Source organism: Arachis hypogaea, chromosome 14 (genome assembly GCF_003086295.3).
Source record: "Arachis hypogaea cultivar Tifrunner chromosome 14, arahy.Tifrunner.gnm2.J5K5, whole genome shotgun sequence".
In the NCBI taxonomy this organism is placed as follows: Eukaryota; Viridiplantae; Streptophyta; class Magnoliopsida; order Fabales; family Fabaceae; genus Arachis; species Arachis hypogaea.
The window spans coordinates 104,267,385-104,288,307 of NC_092049.1; the positions used below are offsets into that span (position 1 = coordinate 104,267,385).

At 30.3% G+C, this 20,923-nt stretch overlaps 2 protein-coding genes and 1 long non-coding RNA gene across 7 annotated transcripts; 1 reads left to right on the forward strand and 2 right to left on the reverse strand.

The window, feature by feature from the left end:
- Positions 1 to 3,218: 3,218 nt before the first annotated feature.
- Positions 3,219 to 4,274, reverse strand: LOC140178865 (uncharacterized). The gene is made up of 2 exons (XR_011871841.1): positions 4,144 to 4,274; positions 3,219 to 4,002 (listed from the first exon to the last, which is right to left on the reverse strand). It is a non-coding gene; the product is annotated as an uncharacterized lncRNA (long non-coding RNA).
- Positions 4,275 to 4,923: 649 nt separating this feature from the next.
- On the reverse strand, positions 4,924 to 7,773 carry LOC112743612 (uncharacterized). Its single transcript, XM_025792890.3, has 2 exons — positions 6,740 to 7,773; positions 4,924 to 5,772 (listed from the first exon to the last, which is right to left on the reverse strand). Exons 1-2 carry the CDS (start codon positions 7,482 to 7,484, stop codon positions 5,147 to 5,149), a joined length of 1,371 nt encoding a protein of 456 aa, XP_025648675.1. The 5' UTR covers positions 7,485 to 7,773; the 3' UTR covers positions 4,924 to 5,146.
- Positions 7,774 to 10,762: 2,989 nt separating this feature from the next.
- LOC112740484 (protein TIC 62, chloroplastic-like) lies at positions 10,763 to 15,594 on the forward strand. Of its 5 annotated transcripts, none has more exons than XM_072216104.1 (16): positions 10,798 to 11,100; positions 11,241 to 11,267; positions 11,364 to 11,481; positions 11,627 to 11,667; positions 11,813 to 11,855; positions 11,970 to 12,065; positions 12,296 to 12,941; positions 13,061 to 13,114; positions 14,012 to 14,079; positions 14,195 to 14,231; positions 14,318 to 14,420; positions 14,510 to 14,582; positions 14,653 to 14,771; positions 14,851 to 14,888; positions 14,984 to 15,136; positions 15,246 to 15,594. In XM_072216104.1, exons 7-13 carry the CDS (start codon positions 12,899 to 12,901, stop codon positions 14,656 to 14,658), a joined length of 384 nt encoding a protein of 127 aa, XP_072072205.1. In that variant the 5' UTR covers positions 10,798 to 11,100; positions 11,241 to 11,267; positions 11,364 to 11,481; positions 11,627 to 11,667; positions 11,813 to 11,855; positions 11,970 to 12,065; positions 12,296 to 12,898; the 3' UTR covers positions 14,659 to 14,771; positions 14,851 to 14,888; positions 14,984 to 15,136; positions 15,246 to 15,594. The 5 variants fall into 5 exon arrangements, with proteins under 5 accessions (XP_072072204.1, XP_072072202.1, XP_072072205.1 ...); XM_072216105.1 differs by having other exon boundaries at positions 10,828 to 11,100; positions 14,672 to 14,771; XM_072216103.1 differs by having other exon boundaries at positions 10,763 to 11,100; positions 11,241 to 11,481; positions 14,672 to 14,771.
- Positions 15,595 to 20,923: the final 5,329 nt, after the last annotated feature.

Sequence of the window (20,923 nt, forward strand, 5' to 3'; positions counted from 1 at the left end):
AGGTCTGCCTAGAATTATATTGTAAGGGCTTTTGCAATCAACAACTAATTATTGTACGTCTATGGTTTTACAGTCAGGATAATTACCAAGTGTGGTTGTAACCAGATGTAACCTCGGATTGGAACTCGCTCACCTGAGAAACCTACCAGTTCCTCGGATGATGGTTGGAGGGCTTTGTCACTTAACTTCATTTTCTGGAATGTTGAATAGAATAGGACATCTGCGCTACTCCCAGGATCCATCAAGACTTTCTTTACCAATGGTTCTCTGACTTGTGCAGAGATGACTACTGGGTCGTCAAGGTTGCGGTCACTTGCTTTGTAGTCAATGGGGAGGAATGAGATCTCCGGTTTGTCCGGTTGATAGATTGGGACGAGCTTGATCCCGTTACTGACATCATAGTTCTATAGGATCTCTTTCTAGCCGAGTTGGTACATCCTCCTCCTCTAAAATCAGCAGAAATACAATTTATTATTCGACGAGGTGGATTGATATCTTCGTCTACCTTTTTTCCTTTATCGCAGGAGTTGTCGGTTGGTTTGGAATGCTGGCCGAGGTCTTCCGTGTTTCGTTTTCTTCCTCGAGTATCGATGTACTTGTCCAGTAGGCCTTGGCAGGCCAGCTTTTTCGAGGAGATCCTTCGCTAAAACACAGTCATCTATTGTGTGTCCGTACTTCTGAAGGAAGGTGCAGTACTTGGATTTGTCTACAAATCGCTGGTCTTGGTATGTGCCTATCTTGTTTGGAGGCTTGATGAGCTTTGAATGCAAAGTGTCTCTGATGATGTCTTCTCTTCTGGTGTTGAGGGGGGTGTAGCTATCAAACTTAGGCATAAGTTTGAATGATCTTTGATCTGTTCTGTTGTTCGGGTGTTTATTTCGTTTCTCGTCTTCCCTGTTCGAGGTAGCCTTTTCTGCCTTTCACAGTGCTCGGAGCTCTTCGATTCCAATTTAGGTTGTTGCTTTTTCTCGAAATTCGGCTAGGGTTTTTGGTCTTGTTATGACTATGGTTTCTTGGAACTTCCCAGGACAGAGGCCGCTTTTTAGGGCATGAAGGTGGACTTCTGGGTTTAAGTTGGATATTTCCGTGGTTGCCTCAGCAAACCTGGTCATGTAGTCTTTCAGGCTTTCGTGCGGCCCTTGCTTTATAGTGCTTAGGTAGTCGGAGTTGTGCACGTATATTTTGGAAGCAGCAAAGTGATTGACGAAGAGATCGGCTAACTCATCGAAGTTGGAAATGGAGCGTTCAGGGAGGTTGGAGAACCAGATCAAGGCAACTCCATCCAAGAAAGTAGGGAAGGTGCGGCATAGGATTGGGTCGGATTCCTTGTTGATGAACTTCATCGTGTAGAACTTAGTGACATGGATGTTTGGATCTCCTATTCCCACATAAGGTTTCAGAGTCATCGGTAGGGTAAAGTTTTTGGGCATTTGAAAGCTCATGATCTCCTTTGAAAAGGGGTTAGTTCTACTGGTCATTGTTTTCGGGGGAGTGGGTATGACATGCTTAGCCTCTGACGTGTGTTAATCATGATCGTCTTTGTTCTCAACGTTCTTATGCTCCCCTCCCTTGCTCTGACTGGGTTATTTCTGACGTAAGAGTTCGGCCATTTTTTGGTTCTCTGCCCTGAGGGATTCATTGATGGCCAACAGCTCGACTGAGTTAAGGTTTGAGGGAGCGTGGCTATGCGCGTCCGCCATATGTTATGACATGCAAAAAGAGAAGAAAGCACAGAAAATATTTTAAAGGGTTGTGGGTTAGAAAATTTCGGCTCCACGGTGGGCGCCAAATGTTCCTGCATAAATAAATATCTCTGAGGTATAGCTCGTTCTGCTAGCGCTTGAACTTGCTTTCCTTGGAATGGTGATAAGGAATGTCGTCTTCCTGTAAGAGCGGGGCGTTGGGCACCTGCAAGGGGACTCCAACGCTCAGGTAAGTAAAAGTGTGTGGGTATTCAGAGCGAAATGGAATGAAATTGCGCACTTGTGACTTAGTGAGTCACTAGTATATATTGGATTTCTCTTGTGGCAGTTATCTGTATTTTTGCTACCGATTTGATGGAGTCTTCTCATGATACTCCGATTTTTGGGGTTTTGGTGGTTCTAGTTTGAGAGATTTTTCGGGGAGGTTATCTTTCTTTGTGGGATCCGATTCTGAGGTTGTTGTGGTGGGCCAGTGTTTAGATAACGGATCACCTCTAGTTTGTGGAAAAACTCTAATATTGTTTTCACTAAAAAAGACCTAAGGGACTCAATTAAAAGAAAAAAATTATAGAGCCCTAATTACAAATTTCATAAAATTATAGAGACCAACAAAGTAATTAAACCTTTCAGTTAATATTAGTTAATTCTTTTAAAATTATTTTATTTATCTTAAATTCTAAATTTTAAATTATAAATTTTTAATGTTATACTTTAAATTATAAATCATAAATCGTAACTAAATTCTTTAAAAAATAAAAAATTTTGGAATTAAAAAACAAAATTTAACTAATATTCACTAATCACAAGTTAATTTTTTATACTTTTTTTTCTATTTATCCCTATAAATTATGGCTTGTCTGACTAAACTTCTAAAAAAAATTTGTTTGAGTGATTATTTTTCAAAATTTTTTTTATAAAAATAAGAATAATTTTATATTTGAAAATCTCATATAAAAAAAAATTTTTTGTCTATTAATTATATTTGGATATAATAATATAAAAATACTTATTTATTTTTTTATTATGTAAAATGTTTATTTTTTAAGCAAAAAATATCTTCTTAAAAAAGATATAAATTATAACTTTTAAAATTTTTTTTAATATTTTTTAGAATTTTTATGTTTGTTGTTAAAAATTTATATACTAAAAAATAAAAAGTATCTTTTTTATTTATTTTTTTTCAATAACTTAATGAAACCTAAGAAACTGCCTCTATATGCTGCCGCTTCCCAAACAATTCTCTTCTTACATATCACCACTTTGTATGACGTATATGGCTGGAAATAAAATATAGTATATATACTATGAGTTTAATTTTGATGTAATAATAGTGTAGAAATGTATTATATCTATTTTTTGGATGATCGTTTATATTGGTAATATAAAAAATAATTTTTTTATTAATATAATATTATATAATTAAATAAATGTATAAAATTATTTTACATTAAAAGTGTATTAAAATTAAACTAATATACAATTATACATACAATTTTGGATGGATTCGGATTTTAATTACTTCACAAAGTGTTAGCATTTGGAGGATTTACAACTCAATAAGATATATACTTCATCATCTGATCATGACCTCATCATCTAGCTAGTCATTCTTCTATATATGTCGAATTAATATTAGGACTCGCTCCTTCATGTTTATCAAAATAATAATATTAACATAATGTATAATTCTTGTCTTGTTCAATGTCAATTGCCCAATGAAAATGAAAGGTGCAACAATTGTCAAAGTTCAGCCGGCTCCACAGACTCTTTTAATTTCTACTCTTGTATTGGGCCTTCTCATTTTTGTCCATTTTGTTGTCTCTCATTCTTATCAATAAGTGTCTGTGCTTCACCTTAGAGAAATTTAATAATAATAATATTACACAAGTTATTGGAACCCCTTAGAACATGTCTTATGAAATTACCGAGGAAAAAGATGATGAAGAAGAACCACACTGGTTTATCAACACGGAACAACAGAAGGCAAAGATCAGGAAGATTATACATCACCAAAAATCGCTATATCATTGTTCATCGGTTTCATTATTGTCGCGGACGTCGTCATCATCATCAGCTTCGTGTTCTTCATGTCATAGTAGTTTGTTGGGGTTGATGAAAAGTGGAAGCACTTGTCTAAGGAGATTGTTTGAAATGGAGCATACAAGTTTGGGTACCCATTTTGATTGTTACAGTGGTTCACCAATCTTTAGGCCTATATCATTGTGGGACAGTGATTCAGAGCGCCAGTACCAAGATCCTTGGGCATTCTTCAAGAAAATTGGTAGTTCTTCATCACCACCTTTTGTTGGAACTCATAGAGAAAGTGAATTAGCCTCAAATGGTAGTTACACAAATGAAGAATATGCATATATCAATAATAGAAAGAATGAGATAAGTGTAAAGCGTAAATTGACTAGGAAAAAGGCTTTTAGGAGGTTACCTGGATTTGGTTTGTGGATATGTGGAAGATTCAGATTCTCCTTGAGATTACGATTTAGAAGGCTGAAAATTTTTATTTGTAATAAGGTATTCAAATGAAAAAATATTTGATTCACTCACTTTGTATTGTTAAGGGTGCAGGTGTGAAAAATACAAGAAATTAGTTTTTACATGGATTAAAAATTAAGACGTGAAAAAAATTTATAAAATAATAGAGTGATTAATTTAGTGTCTTAGGATTTTGAGTTAGATATAGTATGTTTTTTTATATTGTATGCTTTTATTTATTTTTTTTATTTTCTTTAGTAGTAAAACATTGTCCTTAGTGACTCAATATATATCATATACTAAAACTCATATATTTTTATCACGGTAATATTAGAGACATAATAATTTAAAATTATCTTATTTAATTTAACATTTATAATTTTATTTATGTATGTAACATTTATAATTACATATCTATTACATTTAAGTTTAATCAATTATTTTGGATCCTAACAAATTACAAAATAAAAAAACTTAATACAAAATAAAATAACTTTAAAATTATTTTGGGTCCTAACAATTTTGTTTTTACCCTTATTGCTAAATTATATTCATTCTATAATAGTAAATTATAAATGAAATATCATTTCGTTAATGTAAAACACTTAAAATTGAATGGATATAAGTTAACAATTTCTTGTATAATTTTTCAAAAGATGTTATATTGTCCAATCTAATAATATGAGTGTAAGTCAACTTAAAATATGACCCTAAAGTAAAAATACACATACCATTGCCCAATTGAAAAAGAGTTTGTAAATTGGCATTGAATATTGAAGATTCTAGGAGAATTTCTTCATAAATTGTTTGTAGCCGTGTGTGATTTACACAAAGGTGTTCCTAACTTCCTATACATTGAGAAGAGAAAATAACAATAATAATAAAATGACTCAGAAAAGAAAACCAAGGTTGAAAATCAACAATCTTTTTATACATATGATTATGATATGAATGATCTATAATAGAGTTTTGCAAATGACACAATTATGAGACACGAGTTTTCCCAAGATACTTCCTTCTTCAATCACCAATCTCCCACTCTGCTTGTTCCATAGGTGGACCCCATATGACTCACCACTAAGCTGAACCAATTTTGCTTCAACCCATTTTGATTCACTTCTTGTTTTGGGCTTCCTAAAAAGCCCATCAATCTTATTCCAATCCACTGGATAAAATGCCATAGGAGGCAATATTGTAAAATTGAAACCTGACTTCTTCCCCAATTTACTAACCACCCTTGAAACAAGGTAAGGACCATTATGCCCCCATTTGTTCCCATCAAAAGTCAATGCAAACTCCTTAATGAATCTCAACAAAAGTGGATGGTTCATATCAAATACAAGAACTGCATTGTTTAGTCTTGTCCAGTGCTTTTGACCTAAATCCATGCTTTGTGCACCAATACAGTTCCTCAACCCAGTGAAAGGCTTAAGGAGTATGAAATCAGTGTCTAAGTAAACACCACCATATTTGTATAGCACTGAGAGTCTTATGAGATTAGAGAGATTCTGAAACAAAGGGATCTCACCAGGGTCCTTCTTTCCTTTCCTCAATTGATGAAACCAATATTCAGCTGGCGTTCCTGTATAGGTACCAATACAAGTATTAAATACATTACAACTTAATAGGTAAATATAAAGTAGAGATACCATTGTTCTAAGAATCATATTGAACCAATTAGTTTCATCCGGTTAATTGAAAACTGACTACTAAACTAATATGATTTGAAATAAAAAACTGTGACAGTAAATTAGTCAAAAAATAGTTAACTAATCGAATCGGTGTGACTTTTTAGCGGTTCATCTGTTTAAAATAATAAATCAGACAAAATTTAAAATAATAAATCAGACGAAATTAACTTTTTTTTAAAATTATATAATTTATACATAAATTTACTATTTTATTGTATTCGATTTAGTTTCGGTTAAACCTTTATTAAATTTTTAAATCTCTAATTTTACTAATTTAATGACATGTTCGATTTTTTAAATTTTGATAAATATAATGATATATATATTAAAATAAGAAAAGTATGAGCTCTATTATTGGTCAACAATTTTCTTTTGCCAATAAGTAATTGATATTTGGAGAAATATAAAATATAATGATCTTTATTAATCCACAGAGCAAATACGCTATTTTGACCGTCAAAAGATTTTGAGTATGACTAAACGGATTTTATTTTATATTTGTTTTTACAAAATGAACTCCTAATATTTGTTTTGTTTAACAAAATGTCCTAATTGTTTATAGTGACGGATTAACAATTAAGCGATTTGTCAAAAAGAACATATATTTAGAAATTTATTTTGTCAAAAATAAATATAAAAGTCTATTTTATCAAACTCAGAATTTTTTATGTAACAAAAGAGATATACTCTTAATCTACACGTATAAATTTTGTGTAATGTAAGTAAATTATAAGGATATATGTGTTTATGCATAAATGATTAGAACGTCAAAAATTTGATTGTTAACCTTCTAAAATTTGTTTAGAATTAAGATATACATGACTAAAATTAAAATGTTTGTTCATTTTAGTGACATACCCTTGAACAGAAATGACAAGTCTGGGGTGATTGCCTGGACTTTGAACCCGAGATCAATAACCGGTTTCAGAACCCGATACCCGCGAACCGAATCCAAGCTTCTTGACAAAATTACCAAACAAGCCTTGGGATGTACCTTGAAGACACTTTGAACAGACAACAATTCCCTTGACCCAAATGAAGTCGCTGGTGAAATCCATGTCATGAAGAACTGCCCCTCACATCCATTATTATTACCAAAGAATCCAAGAACTCTGCCATGGAATTGCCTTGCAAGTTTGTCTGACTTGAGAATCTTGAATTCATGCATCTTCCCTCTAAACCAAGAAATCCTTTCTGATTCACTCACATTAATTGGAGCAACCAGTAGTCTATTCCCTCTTTCTTCATCATCATCATTATCAATTATTTCAACTTCTCTATGATTCCCTTCTTGCAGTGAATTCAAAGCTATGTGAGACACAGTAAGAGTTGTTGTTGACCTTACTACCCCTGCTTCTAGTTTTATCTCCGTGTGAGATTCTTTCAACTTTTGAGGAATTATTCCTTTGCTTGATGAAGAAGAAGAAGAAGGGTGATGAAGGGAATCATCATCATGTTGGATAACAGTATCAACATGAATAAGGAAAAATATGGCTGAGAAAATTATTAGAGATATGATAGAAATCATGGCATGTTTAAGAACCCTATGATCAAACATGCTCTTATTGTTACAATTTTTTCTCTTTGTGATGAAGAGCTGCATTTTGGAAACCAATCAATTAACAATTTATTGTTGTTGTTGTTGTTGTTGTTGTTGAAGAAGAAGAAGAAAAAGAAGAAGAAGAAGAAGAAGATAGACTTTGGTGTAACTTTCATGGTGGGGAAGATTAGTAATACTTGGTGACTGGTATGGTATTATAATAAATTTTAATTTTAAAAAATATCTTAATTTTTTCTTTATTTAGTTTGGATGAAGTTTTGTGGAAGTTCTCATCTCTGTTGTTGTTTGAAGCATTCAAAATGTTTTTGGTGAATGTCAAATTAAGACCAACACGATGGCCACCGAAGACACATGGTCTTATAGTACTATTATATAATTATTATTATTATTATTGTTATATATGGCAGGCAATCTCAAAATTATTGAACATTTTAATTTCTATACCTTTCCCCTTAAGGTTTTTACTTAATAAGCAAAGGACAATGTTGCACGGATATATTGAGATCAAGTGATTGAAATTTTCTCACCTCTCTTGATTTTTTTGCAACACATTGATAGACTTGCTTTAATTGCATTTATTTAGTTTGTAGAGTATTTGATATATTTATATATAAAATATATAAATCTAATTTTAATATATTTATAACTTAAAGAAGTTTTACATATGTATCTCATTATATATTTATACATCAGTAAAAACTATTAATTTTTATAATTATATAATTATATGAAAAATAGATATAATTATATGTCGTTACTTTATTGATTTTTCAATTCTTCACCAATCTCTCCGTGTTTGGTTATCAATTTCCAATTATGGTTTAAAATCATTATTAATTAAGTTTTCGCACTCAATCGCGTCCTAGCAGATAATAAATATATTTTAAATAAATAATAAAGGTGAGTATATTTATTTATTATGTTTATATACACTCATATTAATGTGTATGTGAAACACCAACTTAAATCTAAGAGTTAAAAAAATGAAAAATATGAATAAAAGAAAATTGAGTACACAATTTAGTTAATAACTATAAATTCAGGGTATAGAAATAAAATAGTTATATATTAAATATTATTTTTATTTAAAAAGTTATTTTTATCTATCTATTAGAATTAAGATTAAATTTTAAAAATCAGTTGAAAATTATATCACAACTAGTATATGTATCTATGTTTTGCACAGAATAATATACAAAAATACATAAAAGATCTTTTTAAATTTTTTAAATGAAAACACATATAGTAATTTTTGTTATGAAAATTTTATAAAGTTAATTAAAATAAAAAATTTAACTATTTTTAATATTGAAAATAATGAAATTAACGAGTAATAATTTTATTTATTTTAAAGTATAACAATAATTACTCATTAGTAGTAATATATAGTTTGTGATTAAACTGAATTATTAATTTACGTTAGAATTTTATCTTTTTAAAAAAAAATCTTTAAATAATATTATGGTTGAATTTGTAGATATTTTTTTTAATTCATGAATAAAACTTTCACTATCTTATTCTTAAAATTAATTTGAATAAGTATAATCTAACATGAGATAAAATTTGTTTTTAAATTATCTTTTTTATTATCATAACAAAATAAATTATTATGTAGAACTGTTTTATCAAAATTTACTTAGAATTATTTTATATTTTAGTATCATATTCACTCTTAATTACAATCAAAATAATGTAACCAACATTATTATCTGTTGAAATTTATCAATATATTTTGTCTATTCTTGAGTTGAAGTAGATGAATTTATACTTAAAAACAGTTTTATATTTTTTTGTTAGTTTAAACACCTACTAAATTGCTAAAAATAAGATGAATGTATAATATTTTATTTTAACTCTTGTGAAATGATAGAAAAAAGTTGCGTCTAAAATCTTGAATTGTTCATAGGTAAAATAATAATTATTAATACATATTCTTTCCACAAAAAAAAATCTTTTATAATAAGAGAAGTGATATTAATTATTCAAAAATCAAAGTCGATTTGTCCGTCTAATACAATCACTTTTTTTTTAAAGACAAATTTTTGTTATATATAAAAAAAAATAAAAATATCACTCAAGCATTTATCAAGTGCTTCACAATAGTACCTACTACCTAGTAATCAAGGAGTCTTTTCCTAAATTATGAGTTTGGCTCTTACTAATTAACAACAATGTTTGAGGATAATCAAGTTAGATCTTGAATATAAAATCCTCAATTATTATATTTGATAGTATTTTGAACCTTGAGTATATCATATTCTTCTATTATAAGAAGTGAAAATGTAATGACACTTGAATTAAAATTTAGTATATTTTACCCTTTAGTTAAATTTTAACCGAAATTAAGCTCAAAAAAATGTTGTTGTATCCCGTGACTATAAACAAAGCCGAAATTTCTTCTCCACGATACATAACCGTAATAACTTTATCAAATGTATATTTTTTCTTCTTCTTAGATAGTTACAAAGGCAAATATAGTTAAGGTTATTTGTTTTAATTTATTCCTCTCAAAGTTTAGTTCTCCTAGGCTATGTGTATTTACAGAAACGTACGGGACACTGAGATAAGGATACAGAGACACAAAATTGTGTTTGACAGATGAGACATGGACAGAGACATTGTATCCAGAAACATTGAATTAGTGTATTTTGTGTCCATCCTGACAGAAAAGACACTACTAAGACATTAACAAGGAACACAACTTATTTTTTATTTTTCTTTCATTATTTTTGTTGATTTTTTATAATTATATTTTTTTATTATATTTTTTTCTCAAATTTTTTGAATGAAAAAAAAATGAGAATAAATTAGATTTTCATAATTTATTTTAGTTTATTATCAAACAAAATATAAGAATACAAAAATTTGTGTATCTGTCCTTTGTATCTTGTTCTCATTGTCTTGTCTTGTCCTGTTCTTAGAAACAAATGCAGCCCTAGAGTTATTCTTTTAGCTAATAAAGAACTTTACTTCATTCGCTAAAGTCTATCTAAAGACATAAGAAGATAGTCTTTTAGGATTTTGTCACAAGATTGTAAAATTTCATCTAAACTAAATAAGCACAACTGCTTAATTTCATTCACTACTAGAAAACTAGTTATTACAGATGGATATTTCCAACGAATTTTATCCCACGAAAATACAGAGAGAATTTCAGAGGAATTTTTTGTCGGAAAACAAAAAAAAACGAATTAGCATAAATTACAGACGGAAAAAAAGAATCCGTCGATAATTTCGTTGGAAAAATTAATTTTTTTCCGTGAAAAATGATTACAGATGGAAAATCCGTCTGTAATTTAAAATTTTTCGTCGGAAACATTGAGATAACCCTAACTCAACCCTATCTTCTCGAGCTACATCCACACCCCACACAAGTGAGAGCTCCATTGCACGAGTTTCTTCCTCTCTCCTTCTTATTTTGCAATATAAAACTGTGCTCCTCCGCTCCCCTCACCGGCGGTGCTACCGAGCTCAGAGCCGGCGGCTCCATTCACACTCCACACAAATCTAACGAGCTTCTCCCTCTCTTCGTCAATGAGCTGCTTTTTCTCTCCGTCGCATGAGCATCTTTTGCCACTGCCGCCGCCGCTCGCGTCGCACGAGCCTCCTCCGCCGCCGCTCTCGTCGCATCTGCTCCCTTCATCATCGTCCCTTGGAGGTTAGATTTTTAATCCGCTAATTAACCAAAACTAAAGCCCTCCGTTTTTCTTTGCTTGGAGGTTAGTTCATTCAACGTTTCGTTCCTTTCGTTGTTCTTGTGCTATGATTTGACAATGGTGATTAATGATATTTATGCAGATCTATTTTCATTTCTTTCGTTTGGAGGTTAGATTTCATGCAGATCTGCTTCAATCAAAACAAATGCCCTAAAAGCTGGTAGTAACGATGAAGGAAGACAATATAATATGGTGTTGTCTATAGTGTTGAAGGGAAAAGGGAAGAGTTCTTGGAACAGCTTTTGAGTTCTAGGAACAGATCAAGATCAAGGAGTGGAAAAAAGAGATATTCATATGAGGAATGCTCATCATCTTCTTCAGATGTTAGTAAGGAATAATGATTGACCAATATTTCACTTTGCTTTTGACACTCGAATAGGCGAAGAATATTTCCATTTTGACAAAGTCAACTCTTATCTTGAGCCTCATTTTTCAATGGTAAACCTATTTTCTCTTTTCTTGATGTAGGCAAAGAAAATATTTTCAACTGGCTTCAGTGCTATTTTAAGGTACCTCAATCTGTGACTTTTTATCTATTAATTTTCAATTGTCTTTGAAACTGCTAATTTTCCTTTTAGCTTCTTCATTACTACTTGCAAAATTATGCTTCTTTTGTTTAGATCATTTATGCATGTATGCAATTTTTTATTTCAGTTCTGCAATGCTCTATTGTGCCTTTTACAGTTCTGCTTTTGAGGTAACTATAATTACCAGTTCATGAAATCTTCGATCATCATTTAATCATTTATTTTGAATATTACAATAAATCTGTGCTTTTAATTGTTATTACTCTTTTCCAATTGATTTTAAGAAATCAAAGTTTTACGGATTCGACAAGAAAGGGAACTGGTGGAAGGAGAGAACCGCAGGTACCGTAAAGTTCCCAAAGAACAAGGTTACTAGCAAGGTTTGGCTTCTCATCTGAACAAAATTCATTTGTGCTTCTTTGTTTATGTTGCTTATTCTCTTATTCTTCAGTTCGTAAGTAGTTAAAGAAGTTTAAATGATAATTGTTTGAGCGTCATATAATAATGTCGAACGTGGTTCTTTTGCTATCATTATAGTAGTTAAATCTAAGAAGGTTAATTGGTTCATTTGTGCAGCTAAGTTTTGTTCTTTTTTTTTTTGTTTATGCAGAACAAAAGCATTGCTGAGTCTAGTTCTTTAGTTGTAAGCACTCCAAATCATTGAAAAATGTAATTCATGGATTGCATATTTTTTTCATTTGAAAATCATACTAGAACAATATAATCTAATATGAGAAGCTGTTAATGCTCTAGCTTGATTTATATTTATAAGAAATTATGAACTGATTGATTGAATACCTTATCTGCTTTTGCTTTGCTGCTGCTACCTGACTCTGTGTTCCAATCTTAGCCTCAGGTTCCTTCTTCCCATATTTGTAGAACTTCTCTCAAGAGCTTCAAAAGCTTGAGGAGTATCGCATGAACCAGAAATCCATTATTTTGTATCTGTCTGGATGTGAATCTAACAAGGGCCATGCCTAATTGCGTTTATGCGATTATAGGTTCATGCTGATTGAATTCATATTTCTTATGCTTGGTCACTTGGTGTAGAAGGGTTCTTTCTTTAGAAAAGAAAAATGTGATGCAATATTGACATAGTTGTGTTGCATAGTGCGCTCTGCTTTCTTGTTTGAACCGCTAATTTGGTTTTTCTTGTGGTTGCACTAAGAGAAAACAGAACGTGTGGCTGAGAAATCCTTTTGCTTCAGTTAGCATGGGAGAGGAGAAGCCATTTGATTTCTTACGCACTTTATTTGGTAACTACAATACCTCCTTTATTTGATTTCTTACGCATTTCTTGATGATAAGTTCTTTGTGATATGTTTCTTTTGTCAAGGTAAAACAAAACTCTCACATGGATTTTAAATTTTATTAGACTGCAGGTGCCATAGGGGGCATTGCTGCTTCACTGATTTGCGTTCCAACAGAGGTAAATTAGTTCTAATTTGTAAGAATGATATTTCATGGTTGACTTCCTTTTTGTTCTAATTATTTGTTTATGGTTGTGGTATTTTTCATTTTCAATTGATTGAACCTCACTTTGGCTGCTTTTGGTTTTGCTTTAACACTTGGAATATCATAAAACTGAAAAGTGATAAGAACATAGTTATAAGCACAGTTTTTGTGTTGCTGTGATGGTATTTTTGCTTTTGCTTTAATTAGCATTATCATTATTGTTATTAATATTATTTTTTCCTAAGTATATATCAGACCGATTTGGAAACTGACTTAGCATGGTGGAGTGTTGTGTGTGCTGTCATAGATATCATTTCTCTCTGTTGCTACTTAATTTGATATCTCAAGATAGTGCTGCCATGACTTGTCCCATTTATTTTCACCTGGTTCCTTTTTTTTTCTCTTTATTATTCTAGTGTACGAGCTGTGACAATTGCACTTTGGTGTAACTTTCTTGTTTTCTCTCTCAATTTTGGAGTGTATTTTGCTATCTCTAGCCATGTTATGTGAGTAAATAACATGCACTACTTATCACTCATTATGATTTTGGCTTGTTTTTTCTCAGCAACAGTTATTCAAAGCTTTCCACATTCTTCTGCTATTTAAAGCTATGCACATTATTCAGTTGAATGGAACTTCTATATAAATTAGAATATCCATATAAATTGAGTCAGATTTATTGCTCGCATCTTGTATTGGTTAACACAAGATGTGAGACTTAAAGAAGATCCAAACGTAGCCTTAAGTTAGTTAGAAGCTTGCTGACTTGGCATGGGATGTTATACATTTAGTTGTATGATAGCCATGTTCCTTCAGCACTAATATCTTCTCTTTTTCTTCTATTTTTCTTTTTAATTTTGAAATATACAAGGTGATTACATCAAAGAAGGCCAAGTAATAGGGTATCTGGATCAATTTGGTACTTCACTTCCTGTTAAGGTGATTTTTCTTAGCCTCTTTAATTGTGAGTAATTCTGAAATGTCTACTTCCTACTGACCGTTTTTTTTTTTATCTTTTTTTTTGGGTTAAATTTAATTGTGGGTAATCACTAAGCCTCACAAGTTCCACTGCATTAGAGCTCAAGCTTCAGGTGATTCAGATAGAACTGTTAGATATATAATATGGTTTGTGTTGATGATCACTAATATGAATGTTAATGTTTATACTCTATACAAGGTTCAACAAAAATTGAGGGGATTCCTGAGAAAACAGATTCCAATGATGATAACTTAGTATTTGTTGCTGGTGCTACTGGTAGAGTTGGTTCAAGAACTGTTAGGTACATTTGTTAGTACTCTTCAATTCACTTGTTCTTTAAGAAGAAACTTCTTTTCTTTAAAATGCTGACTAGTGATAGTTTTATTTCAGAGAGCTTATAAAACATGGATTTAAAGTAAGAGCTAGAGTGAGGAGTGTTGAGAAAGCTGGTCCACTATTCAAGGTACAGGTTCTATCTTATGAACAAGATTTGGTATCCATTAGTGCTTGATATGAAAAGGATGTGCATTAAGATATAGAACATATGCAAAGTGTTGAGCAAATGAAGCTTGATGATGGAACAAGTGGAGGGAAGAGTACTGGTTACTTCATTGGGAACAAATAAATTTGGTTTACCTGCAGCTATTCTCAAGTGAGCATTAATGAAATTCTTTTTGATATTATCATATTTTAACAAGAAGTTCAAACTCATAACCTAACACTATCAACAGAAGACACTTTATTTGGGGGTCAAGTATCAAACCTTCAGGTGCTTAACATGTAAATTTTTGTGCTGATTTTCAATTTTGTAAAACTAGTCCTATAAATGATGGAGCAAAAGTAACAAATTCTGTTTCATGGTAGGTGGCAGAACTTATGGCAGTCGTGGCCAAGAACCCTGATCTTGCATATTGTAAAATAGTGGAGGTAGTAGCAGAGACAACTGCACCGCTGACTCCCACGGAGGAGCTTCTTGCAAAGATATCATCTCAAAGACCTTACATTTCTTCACCAAAGGTATGTCCTTTCTTACATTACAAGTTATGACAAAGAAAAAAAAATTACCTCACTGCTATAACTATACTAAGCTATAATTTATGATTCATTGTTTATTGTGATTATGCAGAAATCGGATGCTACAGCCATCAGTGATTCGGCTCCCTCGAAACCTGCCATTGCCCACAGCTACTGAGAAGGAAACTGCACAACCAAAATCGGTTGCAAACCAGTCACTTTTGACCTTTTTCAATTGCATTAAGAGATATAAAGCAACACGACATTACTCAAAGCATGCGCGGGATACTAGTTGATTGGCTTGTAGAGATTTGCATAATGTAATTTTTCTCATTTAATACAATATTATGAATTATAGCTGATAAATTTAGTACGGTTGGACAATACACTGATGATTATAGTTGATGTATCAATACACTTCGTTTATATTTTGATAATACGATAAATTTGTTTATTTTTTGAAATATTATAAATATTCAAATACAAATTAGATAAAAATTTGTATTAAATTTATATTTATTTTGTATGAAAACAAGTTTATTTTGTAATTGAAAAAATAAAAAAAAATTTATTTTACCTTACCGACAGATTTACAGACGGATTTTCTGTCTGTAATCAGAGTGAGATGATTTTTCAAGGTTCAAATTACAGACGGAAAATCTGTCGAAAAATCTGTCTGTAATTACAGACGGAAAATCCGTCGAAAAATCCGTCTGTAATTACCGACGAAAAATCCGTCGGAAAGTTCGTCGCCCCTGGGAAATGGATGGAGAATTTACAAAGGGAAAATCCGTCGGTAAATAATTTTCGACGAGGCTCTTACAGAGGGACAAAATCCGTTGGTAATTTCGTCGGTAACCAAAAATCCGTCTGTAATAAAGACTAAATCTATCTGTAAATTTGTCTGTATTAATCCATTTTCTAGTAATGTCTCAAATAATTAATTCTACACATAATACATAATAATATTAAAATTCAATCAACTTAAAATAATTAATAATTAATCATAGTTAATAAAACTCATCCTTCATGTTTAGTATTATTCTTAATTGATATAAAATATCATTGAGAAATCATGTCAATATTATCATATATATGTTTTGGTCTTGAGATATTATTGTAAGGTAATCGCATAACAAATAATCTCCTAATATATGATATTGAGGCCATGTGTGCTTACTTCTTTAATGGTATCATTAAATTTTTTATCCTCCAAAAGTGAAATATGCATCCGTATAGCAGCATGAAGCATTACTCTTTATATTCTTATGTCTTGAAAACTCACGTATATTTTTTAACATTTAAAAATAATTCTTAGTAATAATCTTTAGTATTCAAAGAGATATGGGTTAAAATTTCACTTCTAAGACATTATTAGACAATTGCATATGTATATAAAATATTTTTTTTGATAAAGTGGATAATCATGATAGAGTTTTGTAGTGTATATATAACACTAAATTATTATAACTAAAAATTATCTGAATATTTTTTATATTTTCAACAAATTAAATAAAGTGAATATAAATTTATCATTATTTATAAGTAGAGACATTTAAATCCAAACCAACCCAAATAAAGTCATTATCCAATCTAAAACCAAAAATAATTAAAATCATACTAATTTAAATTAGATTGAACTCCAATTTAAATAAATTGCAGATATGGAATCAGATTTTATATTCACTTTTTAAAATTAAATTAATTCAATTAAAATCGCAAAATATGATCCAATATTATTATTTTATTATTAAATTTTATATTAATATACTAATTTATTACATGTTTTTATATTATTATTATTTAATTTCAAAAATGAATACAAATAAATAAAAAATTATTTTTAAAACTCTTTCCAATCTTAATTTGATTTGCATATAAAAATATTTTTAACATGTATTAGAACAAATATAAAAAAAATGGAAATTAAATATTTAGATTAATCTGAAATCACTACAAAAAAATTGTCAGATATCGTCAGATTACCGACGGAATAGATCTGATGGTATAAATCTTGCCGGTAATTGTTTATCGGTAGATTTTTTCGTCCGCTGTTAATTATCGGTGGATATAAAATTTTAATTACAAAATTTTAGAGCTTGTTGCCGTTGGATTTTCTACAGTAAATCCGACGGTAAATTTTAATTTTAATTTGTTTAAAAGATTTATTTAAAAATTTAATATATAATTTTAAATATTTAAATTTAATAATTTCTAAACTAACAAGATTTAAAGTTTTATAATTCTTTATAATAATTTATCCATAATTTTTAGTTAAAAGTTCACAAACAAGTTCAATTACAAAAATTGAACAAAATTAAATCAAAAATCGAAAGAGCAATTATTTACTTAACATTTACAATGAACTAAAAATAAATGATTTATTTCACATTTAAAAACATAAATTTAAGCATCCAATCTAAAAATATATTTTCAAAATCAATTATATCATTCGAACTACAAGTCTACAATAAATGAAGTATAACTCGTATATACTAAAAACAATTATATTACATCAACTTCTAGGTCATGTTATGTTCCTATCATTAAGCATTCTATTAAAAAAATCATCGTAACTAACAATCTAAGATTATACATAAAAAAAAAACTTAAAATATTTCTAGCAAGTTGTCAAAATCATCAAGACATTACATTATACAATCTAATGATACACAAGAACATGTTCAATGTTTATTACACCAAACATTCAAAATAGTTTTATAATAAACAAGCATTACTCATTTGAACGTTAAAACAACAATTACTTTAGCAAGACTTTGCATTAGACCTCATCAGCTCGCCATCAGAAAATTTCAAGAAATACCGCAGTGACATCTTATTACTTTAGCTGACACAATTTATTAGCGCTATATTGGAAAAATGAATGATTATTCAATTTAGCTACTGTTCACTGGATCAAAAGTTCAACCGTAATTCAATCGAAATAACCAAATGATAATAAAATAATATATAAAATATAAATAAACATACAAAACATAATTATATTCTAATATAAACCTTAAAATCTCATCCAAATTAAAAATTCTACATCAACCATAGTGTTATATAATCTCATCCAAGTCTGCACAAGTCAAATAACAAAAGAAATATCCAAACAAGTTTAATAAGTAGGCAGCAATTAGTATGCAAATAAATAACAGCTAGAACAATAATAGCTAGGCAAATAAATTTAATAACTACATAGCAAAAAATTTAATAACATCTAACAAAAAATTAGCAAAAGAATTATTAGCAAGAACTGAATAATTATTAGCTAAAAAATTAACAAATCAACCAGAACAATGACAACAACAGCAACAATCACTAACAAATCAACAAGAACCATAATAACAATAACTACAAGAACTGAACAATTATTAGCAAAAAATTAAAGTAATCAAGAACAATAATAGCAAATAAATTCAATAACTACAAGAACTGAACATCTATACAACAACAACAACATAACAATTAATAAAAAGAATCAACAACAAGAAGATCAACTAACAGAGGTTGAAAGCGATAAAAGACGAGAGGCAGAAGATGACGATAAGGCAATGGCAGAGCTCGCAGAGTGGCAGAAAGAGAAACTCACAGCTTCAAGCTCTGGGAGAGGAAAGAGACGCACCGTCGGAGAGGGCAAAAAGGTGTTAGGTTTTTTATTAAAAAAAAATAAAAACAAGATGGAATAGGGAGAAGGATGAAGGCAACCTACCTGGACAACTCCGACGACAAAGGAAGTGGCAGCGACAGCTCTTCCAACAGTGACGGAGATAGATAGAGCAATTCCGTTTGAGGCAAAGAAACACGATACAGGCAACTTGACACATACTTTAGAGGAGAATGGAGGTGGACAGCGCTGGCAGAGGGTGGTTGGAGGGGCTGCTGGAGGTAATTGCAGGGGAGAAAGAAGAGAGAGGAGAACGGGGGAGAGAGATGAGTGTTCTCGAAAGTGAGGGGAGAGGGCCGCACATTTTGAATTTAGATCAGGTTTATCGTTAGATGTACCAGTGGATAAATCCAACGGTAATGTATTGCGTATGACCAAAACGCAGCATTCCATTAATTGAGCTTTATCGGCGGATAAATCCGATGGTAATATCGGCACTAATTTTTTTTGTTTTTTCTCCAAATATTACCGGTGGATTTACCGTTAAAAAATCTAATTCGACAGTAACTTTTTTACCCAACGAATTTATTGCTAAATCTTTCGATAAATCCGTCAGTAAATCTGCCGCTAAAATCCGACGCTAAATTCGACGGCAATATTTTTCTTAAAATGAACGTTGATTCTATTAGTTATGATATGAAACTATATATTTGATGAATAGACGTCTCACTAAATTAATTATAAAAATATAAATGAAAATACAATCATCTCATACTCTAAATTATAAAAATAGTGATACTTCACAATTTTATTAACCCAAATAACTCTTTACATCTAATCTCCTACATCTATCCAAAATAAATACATAAATAAAAAGATAAAATTATAGATGTAATTTATTCTGTTCAAAATAAAAAAGAGAAGCGAAAAAAAAAATCGCCCATAAATATATGTGATTAGTGATAGAGAAGCAAGGAAGTTCTATAGAAAAAAGATTGTATAAATAATAAGAATGATAACTATCAATTATACACCAAGGATGTTAAGATTGGTTTAGTTTAAAAATAGCCAATAATATAATAACATAAACACATACTTAAAATAAAAAAATGAATTAATGAATAATATAAGGCATCATAAGTGATAGGAAGAAAAAATTAATGTTTATTTCTTTTGTTCTTTGGTTAAATATAAAAATAAAATAATATAATATTAGAGCTTATGTTTTTTTTTTTGTTGTGGTTTCATCAATCTTTCACATTATAATAACATAAACACATACTTAAAATAAAAAGAATGAATTAAGGAATATAAGGCATCATAAGTGATAGGAAGAAAAAATTAATGTTTATTTCTGTTGTTCTTTGGTTAAATATAAAAATACAATAATATAATATTAGAGCTTATGCTTTCATTTTTGTTGTGGTTTCATCAATCTTTCACATTATAAGGTCAAAGTCAAATAAAAAAAATTTCTATAATAAAGAATAGAATTAAGTAAAAAATAAAAAAATTTACTAAATTTAGAAGGAACATGTGCATTATTGCACATAATAAATTTTTATTGGTGAATTTTTTTATTATAAACAAATCGTTGCTATTCACCAAAACTTCACTCTTTCTTTTAGAATTATCTGTCAAATAATATTGTTTGGTTCTGTATCTATGCTATGCCGCCATAGGTAAGTCACAAATGTGATTCGTGGTAAATAAACAAAAGAAAGAAAAAAAAAAAAGAGATCAAGAGGGTCAAAGAGAAAACCATTAAAGAATGATATGAAGTTATAGAAATATTGTAAATACATTAATGTAATTTTTTATCAAAATAAAACACATTCCTATATAGGTGAAAAATTAAAATTTCTCAAGATTTTATAAAAGAAAACAAATATGATAATTATTGCTTTAGCAGATTGAAATTTTATTATCGATATTATTCCCAATATGATAATAAATAACTCAATTGAATAACATAAATTATGTTACAAATTGTACAAGATGTCTCTGGTACGGGTTGAAAGATGGATCGGAAACCTGCGGGTCGAGGCGAAGACCGGGTCACGTGACTAGAGCGATGGGGGGAGGTACCTGCAAAGACACTCCGACGCTCAAGTCAGAATGGATCTAAGAGGTAGAAGGTGTGAGGAATGAGTGAATACCTGGAGGGACCTGGGTCCTCT

Excerpts from the sequence above, each read along its gene's own strand:
- LOC112743612 (XM_025792890.3), bottom strand. The coding sequence starts at position 7,484 with ATGCAGCTCTTCATCACAAAGAGAAAAAATTGTAACAATAAGAGCATG. Across the intron at positions 5,773-6,739 it reads CTTGTCATTTCTGTTCAAGG|GAACGCCAGCTGAATATTGG; the intron begins GTATGTCACTAA and ends GTACCTATACAG.
- LOC112740484 (XM_072216101.1), top strand. The coding sequence starts at position 12,899 with ATGGGAGAGGAGAAGCCATTTGATTTCTTACGCACTTTATTTG. Across the intron at positions 12,942-13,060 it reads TTTCTTACGCACTTTATTTG|ACTGCAGGTGCCATAGGGGG; the intron begins GTAACTACAATA and ends AAATTTTATTAG. Across the intron at positions 14,421-14,509 it reads GTTGGTTCAAGAACTGTTAG|AGAGCTTATAAAACATGGAT; the intron begins GTACATTTGTTA and ends GTTTTATTTCAG.